Below are 14,174 nucleotides of genomic sequence, written 5' to 3' on the forward strand. Positions count from 1 at the left end.
AAATAATGTACATACTTATTCCGTACCAGCCGCCTTTGGTGACCAGCCGGTTCGCCAATCTTAATGTTCGTTAAATATATAACTAACATAAGTACAATTTACTTACAAAAGCATGCAACTAACCCGAAAATAATTTAAATCATCCATTGATAACGGTTGTCATGGCAACAATCAGAACAGAATGCGCATGCGTGAATTTTCTTCGCCGGTTACGTAACGCAAATACGTGATTTATTCTACGCCAGTTGGGGTAACGCTATGCGGATTAGAAATTTTTAATTTCCTTTATTCTGTTTTATTTTAATTCAAAAGTACTTCAGAATGAATCTGAAAGATCGATTCATTAACAATGTTTAATTTTAAATGCATCAAACATTAAGAAAATAAACAGAATCGATTGAAATAATCCGCCGAAAAATTTTAACCCTAGCCTCATTACTGTTGGGAGAAAAAAAAATCGGAAGCCTTTCTCATTTGGCGGTGGGAAAAATGGAAGATATTTTTGGCGGAAAAGTTGGCGGTGGGGAAAATGGAAGATTTTATTGGCGGGAAAGTTAGTTTTTAATTAATAATTAAAATTCTAATTAAAAATTCGAAAAAAGGAACCCCAGGTGCACATTCCCAACCTCCAAGGTATACATGTACCAAATTTGGTAGCTGTAGGTCAAACGATCTGGCCTGTAGAGCGCCAACACACACACACACACACACACACACACACACACACACACACACACACACACACACACACACATTGAGCTTTATTATAAGTATAGATTTAGTCTCCCAAAAACGTTAAAAAAAATATTTTTAAATATCGTCCTTTGACGTATACCTCCAATTATAATAAATTTTCATTAAATAATGTGGGCTATTTTGGATTCTATAAAGTTAATAACAAAAAGTTTTAAAAAAATATGCAACCTCCGTAATGTCAGTTAGTAAAATATTTTTCTTGCATTCATCTATATATCCTCCAAAATTTAATGCTTCTATTTACGAAATTTGCAGATATATTAAAAGGAAATGGAATTGATTTAGATCGCTTTTTCGCACCTCAAATGGTATTAGAAAGAACCTTCCTCTATGTATTTTGGGGATAATACAATCATCGCAATTGGTTATTAAATGGGGGTGGAGTCCGAAAATACTTGTATTTACTCTCCTTAAATTTAAAAAAATGGTTAAATACATTACTGTTTTAAAAACCTTGTTCAAAAGGAATGTCTTCTACATCTATATGAAAAAGCATTCTTCTATCAATACTTAAATGCGCATGCGGCTGCATTATGATTAGTACATAAATAATTTATTTAATCTTAACAAGAAGTTTAAAATATTCCTCGTTACTTAAACGCATTTTTAATGCGTTTTTAATAATAATAATATTGCTCATATAATTGCGAAGGAAGGATCCCCTTCCCCCTTCGGAAATACACTACTTCTGAGACACCTTAGGACAGTGGACCCTATTAGGCGATTTTGCTAATTATTCACTTAATTAGTATAATTATTTGCATATATATTGAAATATAAATTTCAAATATTTTTAAACACATTTTTAAATAAAATGTTATATATAAATTTTTTTAGATTTTTTAAATATTTTATTTGAATTTTTCTAATTTTTCCTTATTAATCTATATAGATGTTAGATGTATTTGGGATACAATTAAGAATTATTTTGCAATTCTATTTAGAAATTTTTTTTGTTCTTATGCACACGTATTTGAATTTCCACAATTTTGCGTTTTTCTGAAATCAAATTTATTTCTAGTTCTCTATAACAACTCGAAACATAAAATCCGTATACAGTTTCTTTTTAATGTTTGAAATCTTTGATATCAGTTCTATGTACTATTCTCAAAAATTGACTTATGGAACACTTCAACGATTTTTAAATCTAATTTAACCCTTTCTAGGGCCGTGGGAAGTACGCTTCCCACCAAATTTATCAATCTTTGAATGAAATTATGTAGTTTGGCATAAGTTCTGACAAATGTTTTTAGAAAGACAAACTTAGATGCTTTAGTTCTTTAACTTACACAAAATGACGTCTTGATTTGTTACTTAATTATTAATTAACCAAATTAATTAATCAAATTAAATTTATCTAATAAGCTAAATGAATCTCTTTTATTGTTATTTCAAGCCTAAAAATATTTTTACGTAATATGACTAGAAAAAAAATGGCCCTTTAAAGGGTTAAAGCATCGTTTTATGAAAGTCATTAAAATATGTCTAAGACATTCAAATATTCATTTTTATTGAATAATACATTTTATAATGCTATTTTAAGAGAATATTTGCATGTATTTTAGTGATAGAATAATAAAGAAAATTTCATTTTTCTTTTGCTTATTTTAAAACTATAAACTTCCTCTTATATGTTACATTTTTCAAATTTTTCGTCTTTATTAAATTGAGTTTAGTCAAAGTGATCAAAAGTCTATGCGAGTTGCAAATTCCTTTCAAGCCATGACTGAAATTCTATTACTAGACAACTATTTGCTTGAACTATTTTGAGTTATATTATTAAAGCTAGCAAACACTTTTAGTAGATGGGTGGAATTTGGTATATGATCTATACATTAAACTAGTAGATTTCTATCAAATTTTGAGTGAAACCCATGCAAAGGAATTCTATCAGCCCCGTTGTTCAATATAAGTTATATTATTAACTACAAAACGATCAGAATTCGATGGAGAAAATTGGGTAAGCAGGTTTAACATAAAAAATGTATATATCTATAACTCGAATAAAGACTCGAATTCCGCAGTATGTTCTAGAACGTCTCATGCAAACACAGTGGCTAAAAAACCTGAAACGAATTAAAAAGATGAGCCTAGAGATGCGAGTAGTTGAATGAAGTCTCTCCTGCGAATTATTTCTAAGCGCTTTGTGGACAGCGTGATTGTTTTCCAAAATTTGGAAATCTTAATATTTTTTTTCCATTGACCACGTATATTATAAAATTTGCTTGGGAAATCTTAGTATTAATTTTTTTTGATATCTTGTGAAAACAGCCATTTTTACACGAGCATTTTAATTTTGACCAAAACTTCATGATTATGGCCAACTTTGTGCTTTTTTTATTGTAATTTATATAAATTCTTTGAAATATGGATAGGAAAATCGTAAATTAAATTTGCATTTATTAAATCTCCATTAATACTTCAAATACTGAAATGAACAGTATTAGAAGCAGAAAAAAAGATGAAAAGTTTTCTCATTTCTTCAGCTTTAAGTTTTTTTGTTTATTGATACAAAAGCCCTCCTTTGACCATATACTGCACTAGTCTTCGATTTTAAAATCTTGCATGTTCGACAACTGCACGATCAAGAAATAAATTCCCCGGAATAAAACATTTTCCCTTATAGAAGGGGAAAAATTCCTTTGAGATTCCCATGTAATGGGGAAAATCGAGAAGATCCGGTAATGCTTTTGAGAATTCGAGGGAATATATTCTTTTCATAGAAAAACGTGCTGCACTTCTACTACATAACAAAACTCCTGAAGAATAACGTCCTCGGCTTCCATTCTAGTTTGATAAATTCCTTTCTGATAAGAATCGCTTTTTTTTTTTCTTTCTGAAATCTACAGGGGGGGGGGGAGGAAGCAAGATTTTTCAGCTCATATTTATGAATTTTAGAACTATCTTCTAAGGAAATATTGGTTTTTCGAGAAACATGAAACTAAATCCTTGTATGTTCCATAAGACTGCTTAAAGCCTGCCGTGGTTTCCATAGCAAACTAGTCCAGATTACTAAGCCTCTTGCTTATATGCTTGCTTATTTTTTTTCTTCCAAAATAATCCTGTGTTAAAAATGTGAAATTCTGGTTTCAAAAGTCGTATACTCTATATTCTCCATTTAAAAGAAAGGGGAAAACTTTTCTGACTTATTTCTATAGATTCTCCCACCCTCTACCCCTTCCGGAAATATAAAGCTCACTGCTCTGATAACGTGAAGTTAATTTGACACTTATTCTAAGATTAGATTATTTTGAAAGCGCTGAAGTATTTTATGAATATAGAAATTTAAAACAAAGCATTTCTTATTTATAAAAGTGTCTTTCATATAAATTTTTATTCTATAAAAAAGTTCTTGTATTTCCTTCAATTATTTGCAAAGGTCACACTCTTGTCTGTATCTTTTAATTTCAATCGATTTATTTTCCAAGATGAGGAAGAAATCTCCCACAAACTTTCTCGCATACGCTCCAATAAATATCATAAAATAATGAATTTTTCAAAATAAATGTGAAACTGAAAAAGGCAATGTTTTAAAATCTTAAAATTGCATTGTAAATTTTTAATAAGTTGTCAAAGCCAATATTGTTTTTTTAAATGTTATTTAAAAAAATGGTGAAAATTTTGACGAAAAGAAATTAAAGGAGACTTTAGCCAGTAGTGCGAAATTTAGAAACATGATAATATTTTAAATTTAATTTTTCTGGTCATTTCCAAATTTTTTCCCTCCGCACTTTCATGCATGCGTCAGGATGCATTTATTCAGTTGAGAGAAATTATAGGATATGCGAAAGGAGAAGCTCACATTACTTACATTTACATGACACCTTACTTCAATAAAGGTAAAGGTTAAAGAGGTACTTATACGCGGACTTAGAAGACGTGAAAACTGCAGGTAACTCGTAACATTGTCAGTAAAAAATACAAATTCACAATAAAATACTTAAGAGAAGGTATTATGTAAATGTAAGTGGCTTAAACATTAAATTATTATGAATAAATGGACGATTGCTAATAATTTATATATTGACCCTTTAAAGGGCCATTTTTTACTAGTCATATTATGGTAAAATATATTTAGGCTTGAAATTAGAATAAGAAAAGGGATTCATTTAGCTTATTAGATGAATTTAATTCGATTAATTAACTAATTTGGTTAATAATTAAGTGACAAATCAAGACACATCATTTTGTGTGAGATAAAGAACTGAAGCATCTAAGTTTCTGTCTTTCTAAAAAGGTTTGTCAGAACTTATGCGAACCTACATAATTTCATACAAATATTGATAAATTTGGTGGGAAGCATACTTCCCACGGCCCTAGAAAGGGTTAAAAAGCTACTTTCTTGCTAATGAAGTTTTTGATAACATTTTGAAAGTAACAACAGTAGATAATTTCGTTTACATTTAATGATATTGTAGGAGGTATTCTTCGTACCGTTTTCAAAAACTGTTTCCCACTTGAACTAATTACATAAGCAATCAATTGGCATTTTTGAGTAAAAATAAAATAGTACAATCAGAAACGGCACGACACTCGCATACACAAAAAACCAACGAAAAAGTATCCAATGTGGTGAAAATCAAGGTCAAGGAATGACGAATTCCGGAAGTAGCTCACCCTTTCGCGTCTCGCAACTTAACGAGATATAATCATCGAAAAGTGGTCTTCTCGAGATACTGAAAGAACAGTATTTATATAGCAGAGATATATAATTATTGAAAAAATGTATTTTATAGTGTTGTGAAATCATTGATTAAAAAAAAAAGTTAGTAGTAAAACACTGAAATGTATTGTAAATTATATTTGAAAAGTATTTAAAAATTTAGAGACAAATACTGTAGTACTGAAGTTTTGTAAACTTTAAAATGGTGCAAATATGATTTTTTAACAATATACTATGAAGGTACCGAGGCTAAAGTTTTAAAATTTCGATTAACTTATACTTAGTTGAAAGTTGAATGAATTTTTAATTCTCTCTTGGCGAGCATCTACCACCCAAGAAGGGCAATTACATGCCAAATCTGGTAGTTCTAGCTTTAAATCATCTTGAATGATTTTTTTTTTCTCATCATATACATCGGAAGTTACAGACAGTAACTTAGTTTATAAACATGTTAATAATTTTTTAAGTAAAACCCTTGATTCTTTTGTCCATAAACTTTGAAGTCGCATTGTCTTCCATTTTAAATCAATGTTTTGATGCATTTTAAATCAAATTTTACATTATATTCTGGGTAAAATCATTTTTAGCATTTGAAGCACGTAATTATTCATCTGATGTTCAACTTCATTTAATCTGTTTTCGTTGCAGGCTCGTTGGAAATGCTAGACATCAAGCGGGATACCTTCAACGCTCACAATAATTACCGGACAATGCACGGCTGTCCGCCTTTGATGATGTCCGAGGAGCTTAGCAGCATAGCCCAGGGGTGGGCGGAGAAGTTGGCAGAAAAGGGTTTCCTGCAGTACAGCGAAAATCCAGGTACTTCTAGTAGTAGCGTTTGAGTGCTATCAAACCATGAATTTAAGCCATTTGGTGACACATATCACACGCTTATTATTAGAGTGGAAAATAGATTTATTTAATAAATGTAAGGGTTATCTGTGGAACTGTCCACTCTCGTTTATCGAGTTACTTCGGTTTACTTTAAATCAAAAAAAGTTGGGATGCACACTTATTATCCAATCTTTTTGAATCCCTTTTTATTAATACATTAAAAAAATACTTTATTTTTTCGTATATGTAATACAGAGAAAATATAATAACCGTCAAAAAATTCAAACTCGAAATTTGGGCTCTCAACGCTTTAGACTTCCCAGAGTTAGAAAAACACATTTGTGGAAAATGTCCTTCCGTCTGTCTGGTTTTCAGCTAGATAGATGAAATTCTGTATATTGTAGTTACACCAAATGTGTAGATTTCTATCAAAGTTTGAAGAAAATCCGTTCAGATGAAGTCCGTCTGACTGTTCGAGTATAAGTTAATACGATAGCTACAAAACGGAGAGCTGGATGTATAAAATTTGGTGCACAGATTTAGAATCGGTGTAAACGAGTATGCAAGTGTCTATCAAGATTTGAGCCAAATCCAATTATGGGTTGATTGTCTGTCGGTCTGTACTTTCAGAAACATAGTTCGTAAACACAACATAGTTATGAACTATCGGCCGCAATAGTTCATAAATATATGAAATTTGGTTCTCCCGCTGATGCTCAGATCAGGTGGTCGTCCTCGTCATCTGACCACGGTTCAAAATGACGAGGTCCGTCCCAAAATAGCCCTAGTGTTGCTTTACAACGGGACGTTAATATAATTAAACTAAACTTAACCAAGTTCTCCGTTAATTAATTGAAATATTAATGCTATAATGCTATTTAGTGATTTGCGTTTTTCTAATATGTTGGAGATTTCTGCAAGTACCGTCTTTGTGTGTATTTCTGATGTGTTTTGCTAAAAGTGCTTCATAGATTAAAGTGTTTTCTTTTATCCAGTGTATCGGGTTTTTTTCATCGTATACCTACCAGGTAATTTCCAAAATTGTGTATAGTTGGAATTGCGTATACTTTTTCGCTGAATGAGTTGTTGCCAAAAAACAAAATTAATATACGACATGGATTCAATAGAAAGCATTTTTTTTTTAATAATTGAACAGACAAGAGAATTTATGAAACTGAGGGTAAAAAGCTTTGCGGGCGAAAACTCGAGCAATTTTCGTCTTTTCATAATATACAGTTGTTTGAACTTTCTGTTTTTCCGAGTTGTGGCATTCATCTCGAGTTAGCATGGCTTACCGCCAAAGATAACCGCAAGAAAATGTCATCCTGGACCTTAAGAGTGTTCGCTGACATTTCGTCTCTGTAGGGCTCTTAAACTTTATTGTCGCAATGTTAGTGCGCATTTTGTTTTCCCGAATTTTAGCCCGATGCTTTTGTCAACAACTCTCAATACATAACTTTGCAAGAAATAGTTCTGTCACGCTCATTGTGAAACTAGTTTACGATTGCATTGAATTAAATTTTCACAAATATAGGACATTACACGAAAAAAAACTCCGTAAATTTGTTGACAGATAAAATGCTACGATGAGTATTGCATAAAAATCAGTTAAAAAACGAAAAATATTTTGGAAAATAAATGTAAAATATTTCAAAATTTTATATAAGTACTATCTTTTCATTATGGTAATTCGCCTGATGGCAGGGCAAGTAGGTAACGTGTGACAAAATCGTACTTCAAGCAACAATATGCAATTTTCTTTTCATCTTCTAAAATTTGAATGTTTTTATTTTAGTCAACAATCTATAATATATAATATATCGCTAACGTACGTGGCACAAAAATCGAGCTTTTTGACTAATTATTGAAGGCAATGGTCAAATATAAACAAAACGTCAGGCCAATTTCAGATTACTTCATTTATTAAACATTTTTAAAGCTGTACTGAATCAAACGCATCGTTTAGCTAATTAATGGAGCTGCAAAATATCATTAAACGTTTTCTGAATATAGTTCGCCATATTTCATCAAAGGGGACATTTAATCAGAGGAAAGAAGATATAAAAGAAGTCAAGAAATAGGCTTCAAATAAAAAGTTCATTCAAGTGCAAAAATAGGCTTAACCGTTACCAGATCGTAGTAAGACTTAAGATTAATGTACGGTTTTTCGCCAAGCGCTTCAAAACCGTGCCAATCGTCCTCAAGCTTTATAAACGCCTGTACTCTTGAGTGTATTCTAGAAATAACAAACGGCTTTTAAAATTGCAATAAAAAATTATCACAATTATATTTGTCGAGAAATCGCTTCAAAATGTATAAATTTTGGCATCCGTATATTAATCGTAAATCTAGCCGTAATCATTATGACTTGCTTACGGAAATTGATACTAATCTTTTAAAGCAATTATCGTATAAAAATTCCTTTTGCATTATCTTATGAATAAAAATTACCTTTTTAATTGTATGAATATCATTTTCGTATCGTTTTTCATTTAACTTTGATAATATTTTTAATTCAGTTTGATACACTATCTGAAACAATGTTTTTAAATGATATTATGGAATTCAAACTCTCCAGCAAAACATTCAAGCATTTGATTTTGTCAATCAATAAATCAGCACTAAGACTTTCATTTCCACTTTTATATTGTAATATAGACAATTTTTAATTTGGAGTAAACTGATTCATTGAATTCTTATGTTTTAGTCATATAAATTACTATGGGAAATATTTTTTAAAGAAATGGGTCCCATAATAATTAACAGCTTAAAACCCCAATAATCTAGGCAAGCAAACTGGTAGCCAACGGCCGCTAGTATTTTATACAAAATTAATATTTAATTTGTTTTGGTTTACCATGAGGGAAGGGGAGGGACAGGATCGATTTGGGCTAAAAACGTATCATTTTGTGTCTAGTATCTCTAAGGAATTGCAGATGTTTTCACAAATTCAAACTGCATTTGTTGCTAATTTACAAGAACTAACGCATGTTTCTTTTCTCCATATAATTGATATTTTAAATTAATCATTATATATAATTTATGTAGGCTAACTGATAATCGATATTACAAATTTCATAGGTTGTTTTAGATCTTCGAAAAATTATGTCTTTTTTAGATGATATACCTCTGTCTTTAATTTGCAGGCCTTGGAGAAAATATCACACTAGTCGACTTGGATCAATCTACAAAGAAGGGCGAACAGATAGTGAAAGAATGGTACAAAGAAATCAACAACTATAACTACAACAAACCTGGATGGAAAAGAGGTAAATTGTTTCAAATTTCCATTTTATATAAGATAAAAAAAAAAGGGGGGGGGACTAAAATTGAAATCTAAATAATTACTAACCTGAAATATTTAACTTTTTATCAGCGGCTTGTTAAAATTGTAACAGAAATTTAATGCATCAATTAAATATTTTAAATTTAGTGGGAAGAAATTAATTATTGGTATGAACTCTTTCTACCGTGTACAGATATAATGAATATTTGATTAATTATTCATTATTTTTAGTTACAAGTTTTGCATTTTCTGCTGCAAGTACTTACTAACCATGTGACATAATCATAAATAATTGCCAATGAAATTTTTAAAAATAATCCCCCCTCCAAATTTTTTTGTATTTTTTTAAAAATAAGATTATAGCACGTAGTCAAAAGTTACAATAATAATGGTTATGTGTTGTGCAACTGAATCTTTCCGACTGGTTTCAGGAAAAATACTGAATACGAAAATATAAACAAGTGAAACAAACTTTTTTATTAATGATTTTCCACTATTGTTTTTCGTTTTGAAAGCCGAGAATCAAGTTTCAGATTTGGAAGTAAAACGATATTTACGCTTTCTTAAAATTCAATGTTACTATTGCTTGACAATGGATTCTCAAACCCTCTGCGCTTTTGCGCATGCGTTAGGATGAGTTTAATTCGGCAAAATAGGAGCGGGAGAAAAAAAATGAAAGGAGGGGATGTTTACATTTAATAATAAAATAAACTGGAATTGCTCGCGGATTGAATTAAAATAATATGGTTAGAAACGACACGATACTCACATATGTGAAAAAAAATTGAACAAAAAAAGTATCCAAAAGGGCGAAATCAAGTTCAAAGAATGACGAAAAATTCCCGAAATGCGCTCATCCTTCCGCGTCTCTCCCCTTAATGAGATAGAATCGTCGAAAAGAAGTCGTCTCAGAATACTGAAACGAACAGTATTTGTATTAATCTTCATACTCAAAACGCATATAATTTCAATGAAGGACAATGCAAGCGCGATGACAAAAATGTAATAATGATTTTCATAGTCGTAAATGAAAATGTATACATTAAAAACAACACTTATACTATGATACGTCTGGTATTTTGTTTTTACATGTAGTGGAGAAAATTCTAGAATACATTTAAAAAAAGTTCTTTTACTTTACGAATTAGGTTTGAAATTTGATCTACACTTTTGATATAAAAACTATATAGTGTGCTTTATTTATCAATTTAGTGTTTTTTATATACTTTGTTTGCGTATTCATAGGCAGAAAAACGGATACAATTCTAAAAACATAATTTTCAAATTCAGGGCAAGTGTAAAACGCAGAGATCCATTAAAATATTAATGGATCCCGTATTTAACAATTGCGACTCTTTATATTCGGGAATAGTAAAAAATATATATTTTCGTAGACATTAGATTCTGGTCGATAAGTCAATATTAACAAATAATTGTACATCATTTTTGCCTTAATCATATCTTCCAGGTATTCTCAGCTTAGCTGCGACATGATTTAATGATTATGTGATATCAATATGCCACTGTTGACTTTAAACCTCCTTGGGAAAAATACCGACAATTTCTATAGTAAATGCCATTTGTGTACTAAAATAAGCAATGTGAAATTAGATATCACTAAGTTTTTTTTTAAATAGCACAATTGGTTAATATTTTAATGAATTTAGAAGCAACTGATGCGTTTAAATAGAATTAGTTTGGAATGTAGCTAGTCTATGTTCCATATAAGAGCTCCAAAGTTAAAGCAAATTTCGGCAATTTAATGGAGCTCTTTTTTTAGTACAAAAGCGCATAGAATTGCATATGACGTCATTAACTGGTGACTGAATGACGTCATTATTACGTCATCTATTGGTGATTTATTGAAAGTTTTACCGAAGCTTTCTATCGGATACTGGTTAACATTGTAATTTGAAACCATAAATAAACCCGCTACAGTTCAATGGAATTGGTATCCAATGAGGAAATGTGATCCATAGGCCAATTGGAGAACTAATAATATCAGTTGAAGTATTCAGTGAATGAATGTGCTTTTTTTCATTTTGAGTTTTTTTTGGAATAAAAATTGTTCCACTTTCATTTTAGGTGCCTATCACGTCTCGCAGTTGTTGTGGAAAAGCACTACAGAAATTGGAGTTGGTGTTGCCAAAGTCCCGGGACAAAATAAAGCTTACGTCGTCGTCAATTACAGACCTGCTGGCAACAACAACATGCCCGGTGAATTCGAACGCAACGTTCTGCCGCCGCAGAAGAAAGTAGTTCCTGATAATAACGTTAACATGCGTAAAAATATAAACAGACGATAAATCTGCAAGAATCGCTGCATGTATATATCGAACATAAAATCTTTGACAATGCAATAAACTCCGACACCGAGAAGAAAAAGACCATAGTGTTTATTTTAGATGTAAATAAACGAACTCTTAGTATGTAACCGCGAGAGCTGAAGTTCCGAGTTTTAACTTGGGTTTCATAAGAGGATAGTTTGTAGATTGACTAAAGATTGACATTTGTCGCCTGGAAAGTATGAGGTTTGTAATTATTTATGGCCAAAATTGTATTTTAATACATACATTGTGCTAAAAAAACTGTGCTATTGTGAGCAAAGCTTATTTTAATTTTTAAAGCGTAGTTGTGTTCTTAAATTTTAGTATGAAAAGGTTTGAATCTCTTTTGGAAAATTTGAATTGTGCCTATGCACGTGGATCGCCTTCATAGACTAGACTAGACTAGACTAAAAAGTCAATTTATCGAGTTCAAACTTATTTTATATTGCAACATTCATCATTTTTGCAAGCTAAACTGCATTCATTGTGTATTTAAAATCATGAGAAATGTTTGTCAATATTGTATATTTACTTATGAGTATTTTATAGTGTAATTATGACGTTTATAGTGATGTATTTCTAAATTATATTTTGACTCCACTTGTGGAAATAAATTATTCTGAAACTATTTGTCTACCTTTATTGCAACCGTTCATCACACATATAATGGATTGCAACGACTTATTACCGAGTCTTGCTGCAGAAGTGGCCAGTTGTTGGTTCAAGGTACTATCAAAGATACTGTGATATCCCGACCTAGCCAAAGGCCATGCGGGAAACTTGAATCTGCCGAAGTCACCTAGCACTAAGAAACAATCTACATTTGATGACATTGGACTCTTGCAAACAATAAAGAACCCTCTAGAGAAAATGCTTATTTATGCAGAAAAGAGAAAAAAACATTACATTTTACATTACATATTAAGTAATGAAACGTTAAAAATGCTTAAAACTTTTACATTGTGTTAATTTTTTACATTAGGAGAGAGCTAAATTTAAAAGATTTGGCAAAATGTCCCGAAAAGAAAATTTAATGACTGGAATTTTTAAGTTCTTCGACTTTAAGAGAGATCCGGTTTCTTGACCGTCTGAGTCTGTGTTCTTGCCATGATGCACAGGCTTTGATGACGTGATTTATAGATCCTTCTTCGGTGCCACACTGAGAAATCGAACTTTGGTGAAAGAAAAGACTTTGATTCACAGAAAATATGCCATGGCCAGTATATACTTGGTTAAGATAAAAAAAAAATCACCCTCAATTCGGTTAACCGAAACATTCTTAAAAATGTTGACAGGTTGTTCACTCTTTGATGGAAATATACCATCTCTCCTGCCAATCCTTTAATTATTAATAAGTACTATCAAAGATGTATTACTAGTTACAATCACGAATTGACTACTCTGACCTGTCATATGGATAAAACTAAATGACCGGAACATCGCGACAGCAACATAGACGGGAATTGTGGTTGAGACCTAAGGGCCATCGACGGCCATGGTACAACCCTTCCCCCTGAGAAGTACTTCTCGTTATCGATGGGAAGCAGCGAACCCACACATTTTTCTGTACTCACTAGGGTAGCGAGAACCAATTACCATACCGAAAGCTTCTCATCTTCATTTTTTGAGGTGCCCCCCCCCCCGGTAGGAGTTGCTTGTTAGAATGGTATTAAAAACTATATGGTTTGAATTACTTCGAGATAAACGAATCATTGCTGGTGTAAACGTTTAGAGGGATGGACGCTGACTTAATTGTTGTCATCTGGTCATTCAAAAATGTCGTGGCCCATCTCAATGTGATGTATGAAACATCGAAAAACTAATGTAACATCTCAATTTTTAATATTGGTGCATGATATTTATTGTTATAGATACTATATCAGCATAATAATTTAAACGAAATTTTTTAATTAAGACTTTATAATTATATTCATTAATTCAGAGTTAGTTTTCATAGCTAATATTGAGATTATAATTGCAACAAAATTCCACTTGTGCCATTTGAAAGTTTAAATAATTAACTTCTCAATGATATGAATTTTAATTCTCTGCTATATTTTACTTTAATAAATTTTTTTGTAAATTTATAATATTACACCTGAAGTAATACATTTTTGCATGCATTTTAATAATAAACGAATAGTAATCTGAGGAGACGGTTATCACAATATAACCGTTAATTAAAACCAACAGAAATGCTTCCTTCTTCATAAAATGTTGGATTTGAAATAAGACCATGTATGGCTTGGAAGTGAACATTAATTTCAAAAGAGAGATCTTTGGCATGAATTTAGTCATTTTAATGTTG

At 31.2% G+C, this 14,174-nt stretch overlaps 1 protein-coding gene across 2 annotated transcripts in view; it reads left to right on the plus strand.

Moving 5' to 3' along the window:
• LOC129956422 (Golgi-associated plant pathogenesis-related protein 1-like) overlaps positions 1-12,115 on the plus strand; it is a 55,340-nt gene extending 43,225 nt beyond the window's left edge. For both annotated transcript variants that reach the window (XM_056068301.1, XM_056068300.1), the window contains exons 2-4: positions 6,068-6,238; positions 9,400-9,522; positions 11,625-12,115. In XM_056068301.1, the coding sequence (XP_055924276.1) occupies positions 6,068-6,238; positions 9,400-9,522; positions 11,625-11,845 (515 nt within the window). In that variant the 3' untranslated portion in view covers positions 11,846-12,115. The remainder of the gene's footprint in view (positions 1-6,067; positions 6,239-9,399; positions 9,523-11,624) is intronic.
• Positions 12,116-14,174: the final 2,059 nt, after the last annotated feature.

This window comes from Argiope bruennichi, chromosome 11, assembly GCF_947563725.1.
Source record: "Argiope bruennichi chromosome 11, qqArgBrue1.1, whole genome shotgun sequence".
Taxonomy (NCBI): domain Eukaryota; kingdom Metazoa; phylum Arthropoda; class Arachnida; order Araneae; family Araneidae; genus Argiope; species Argiope bruennichi.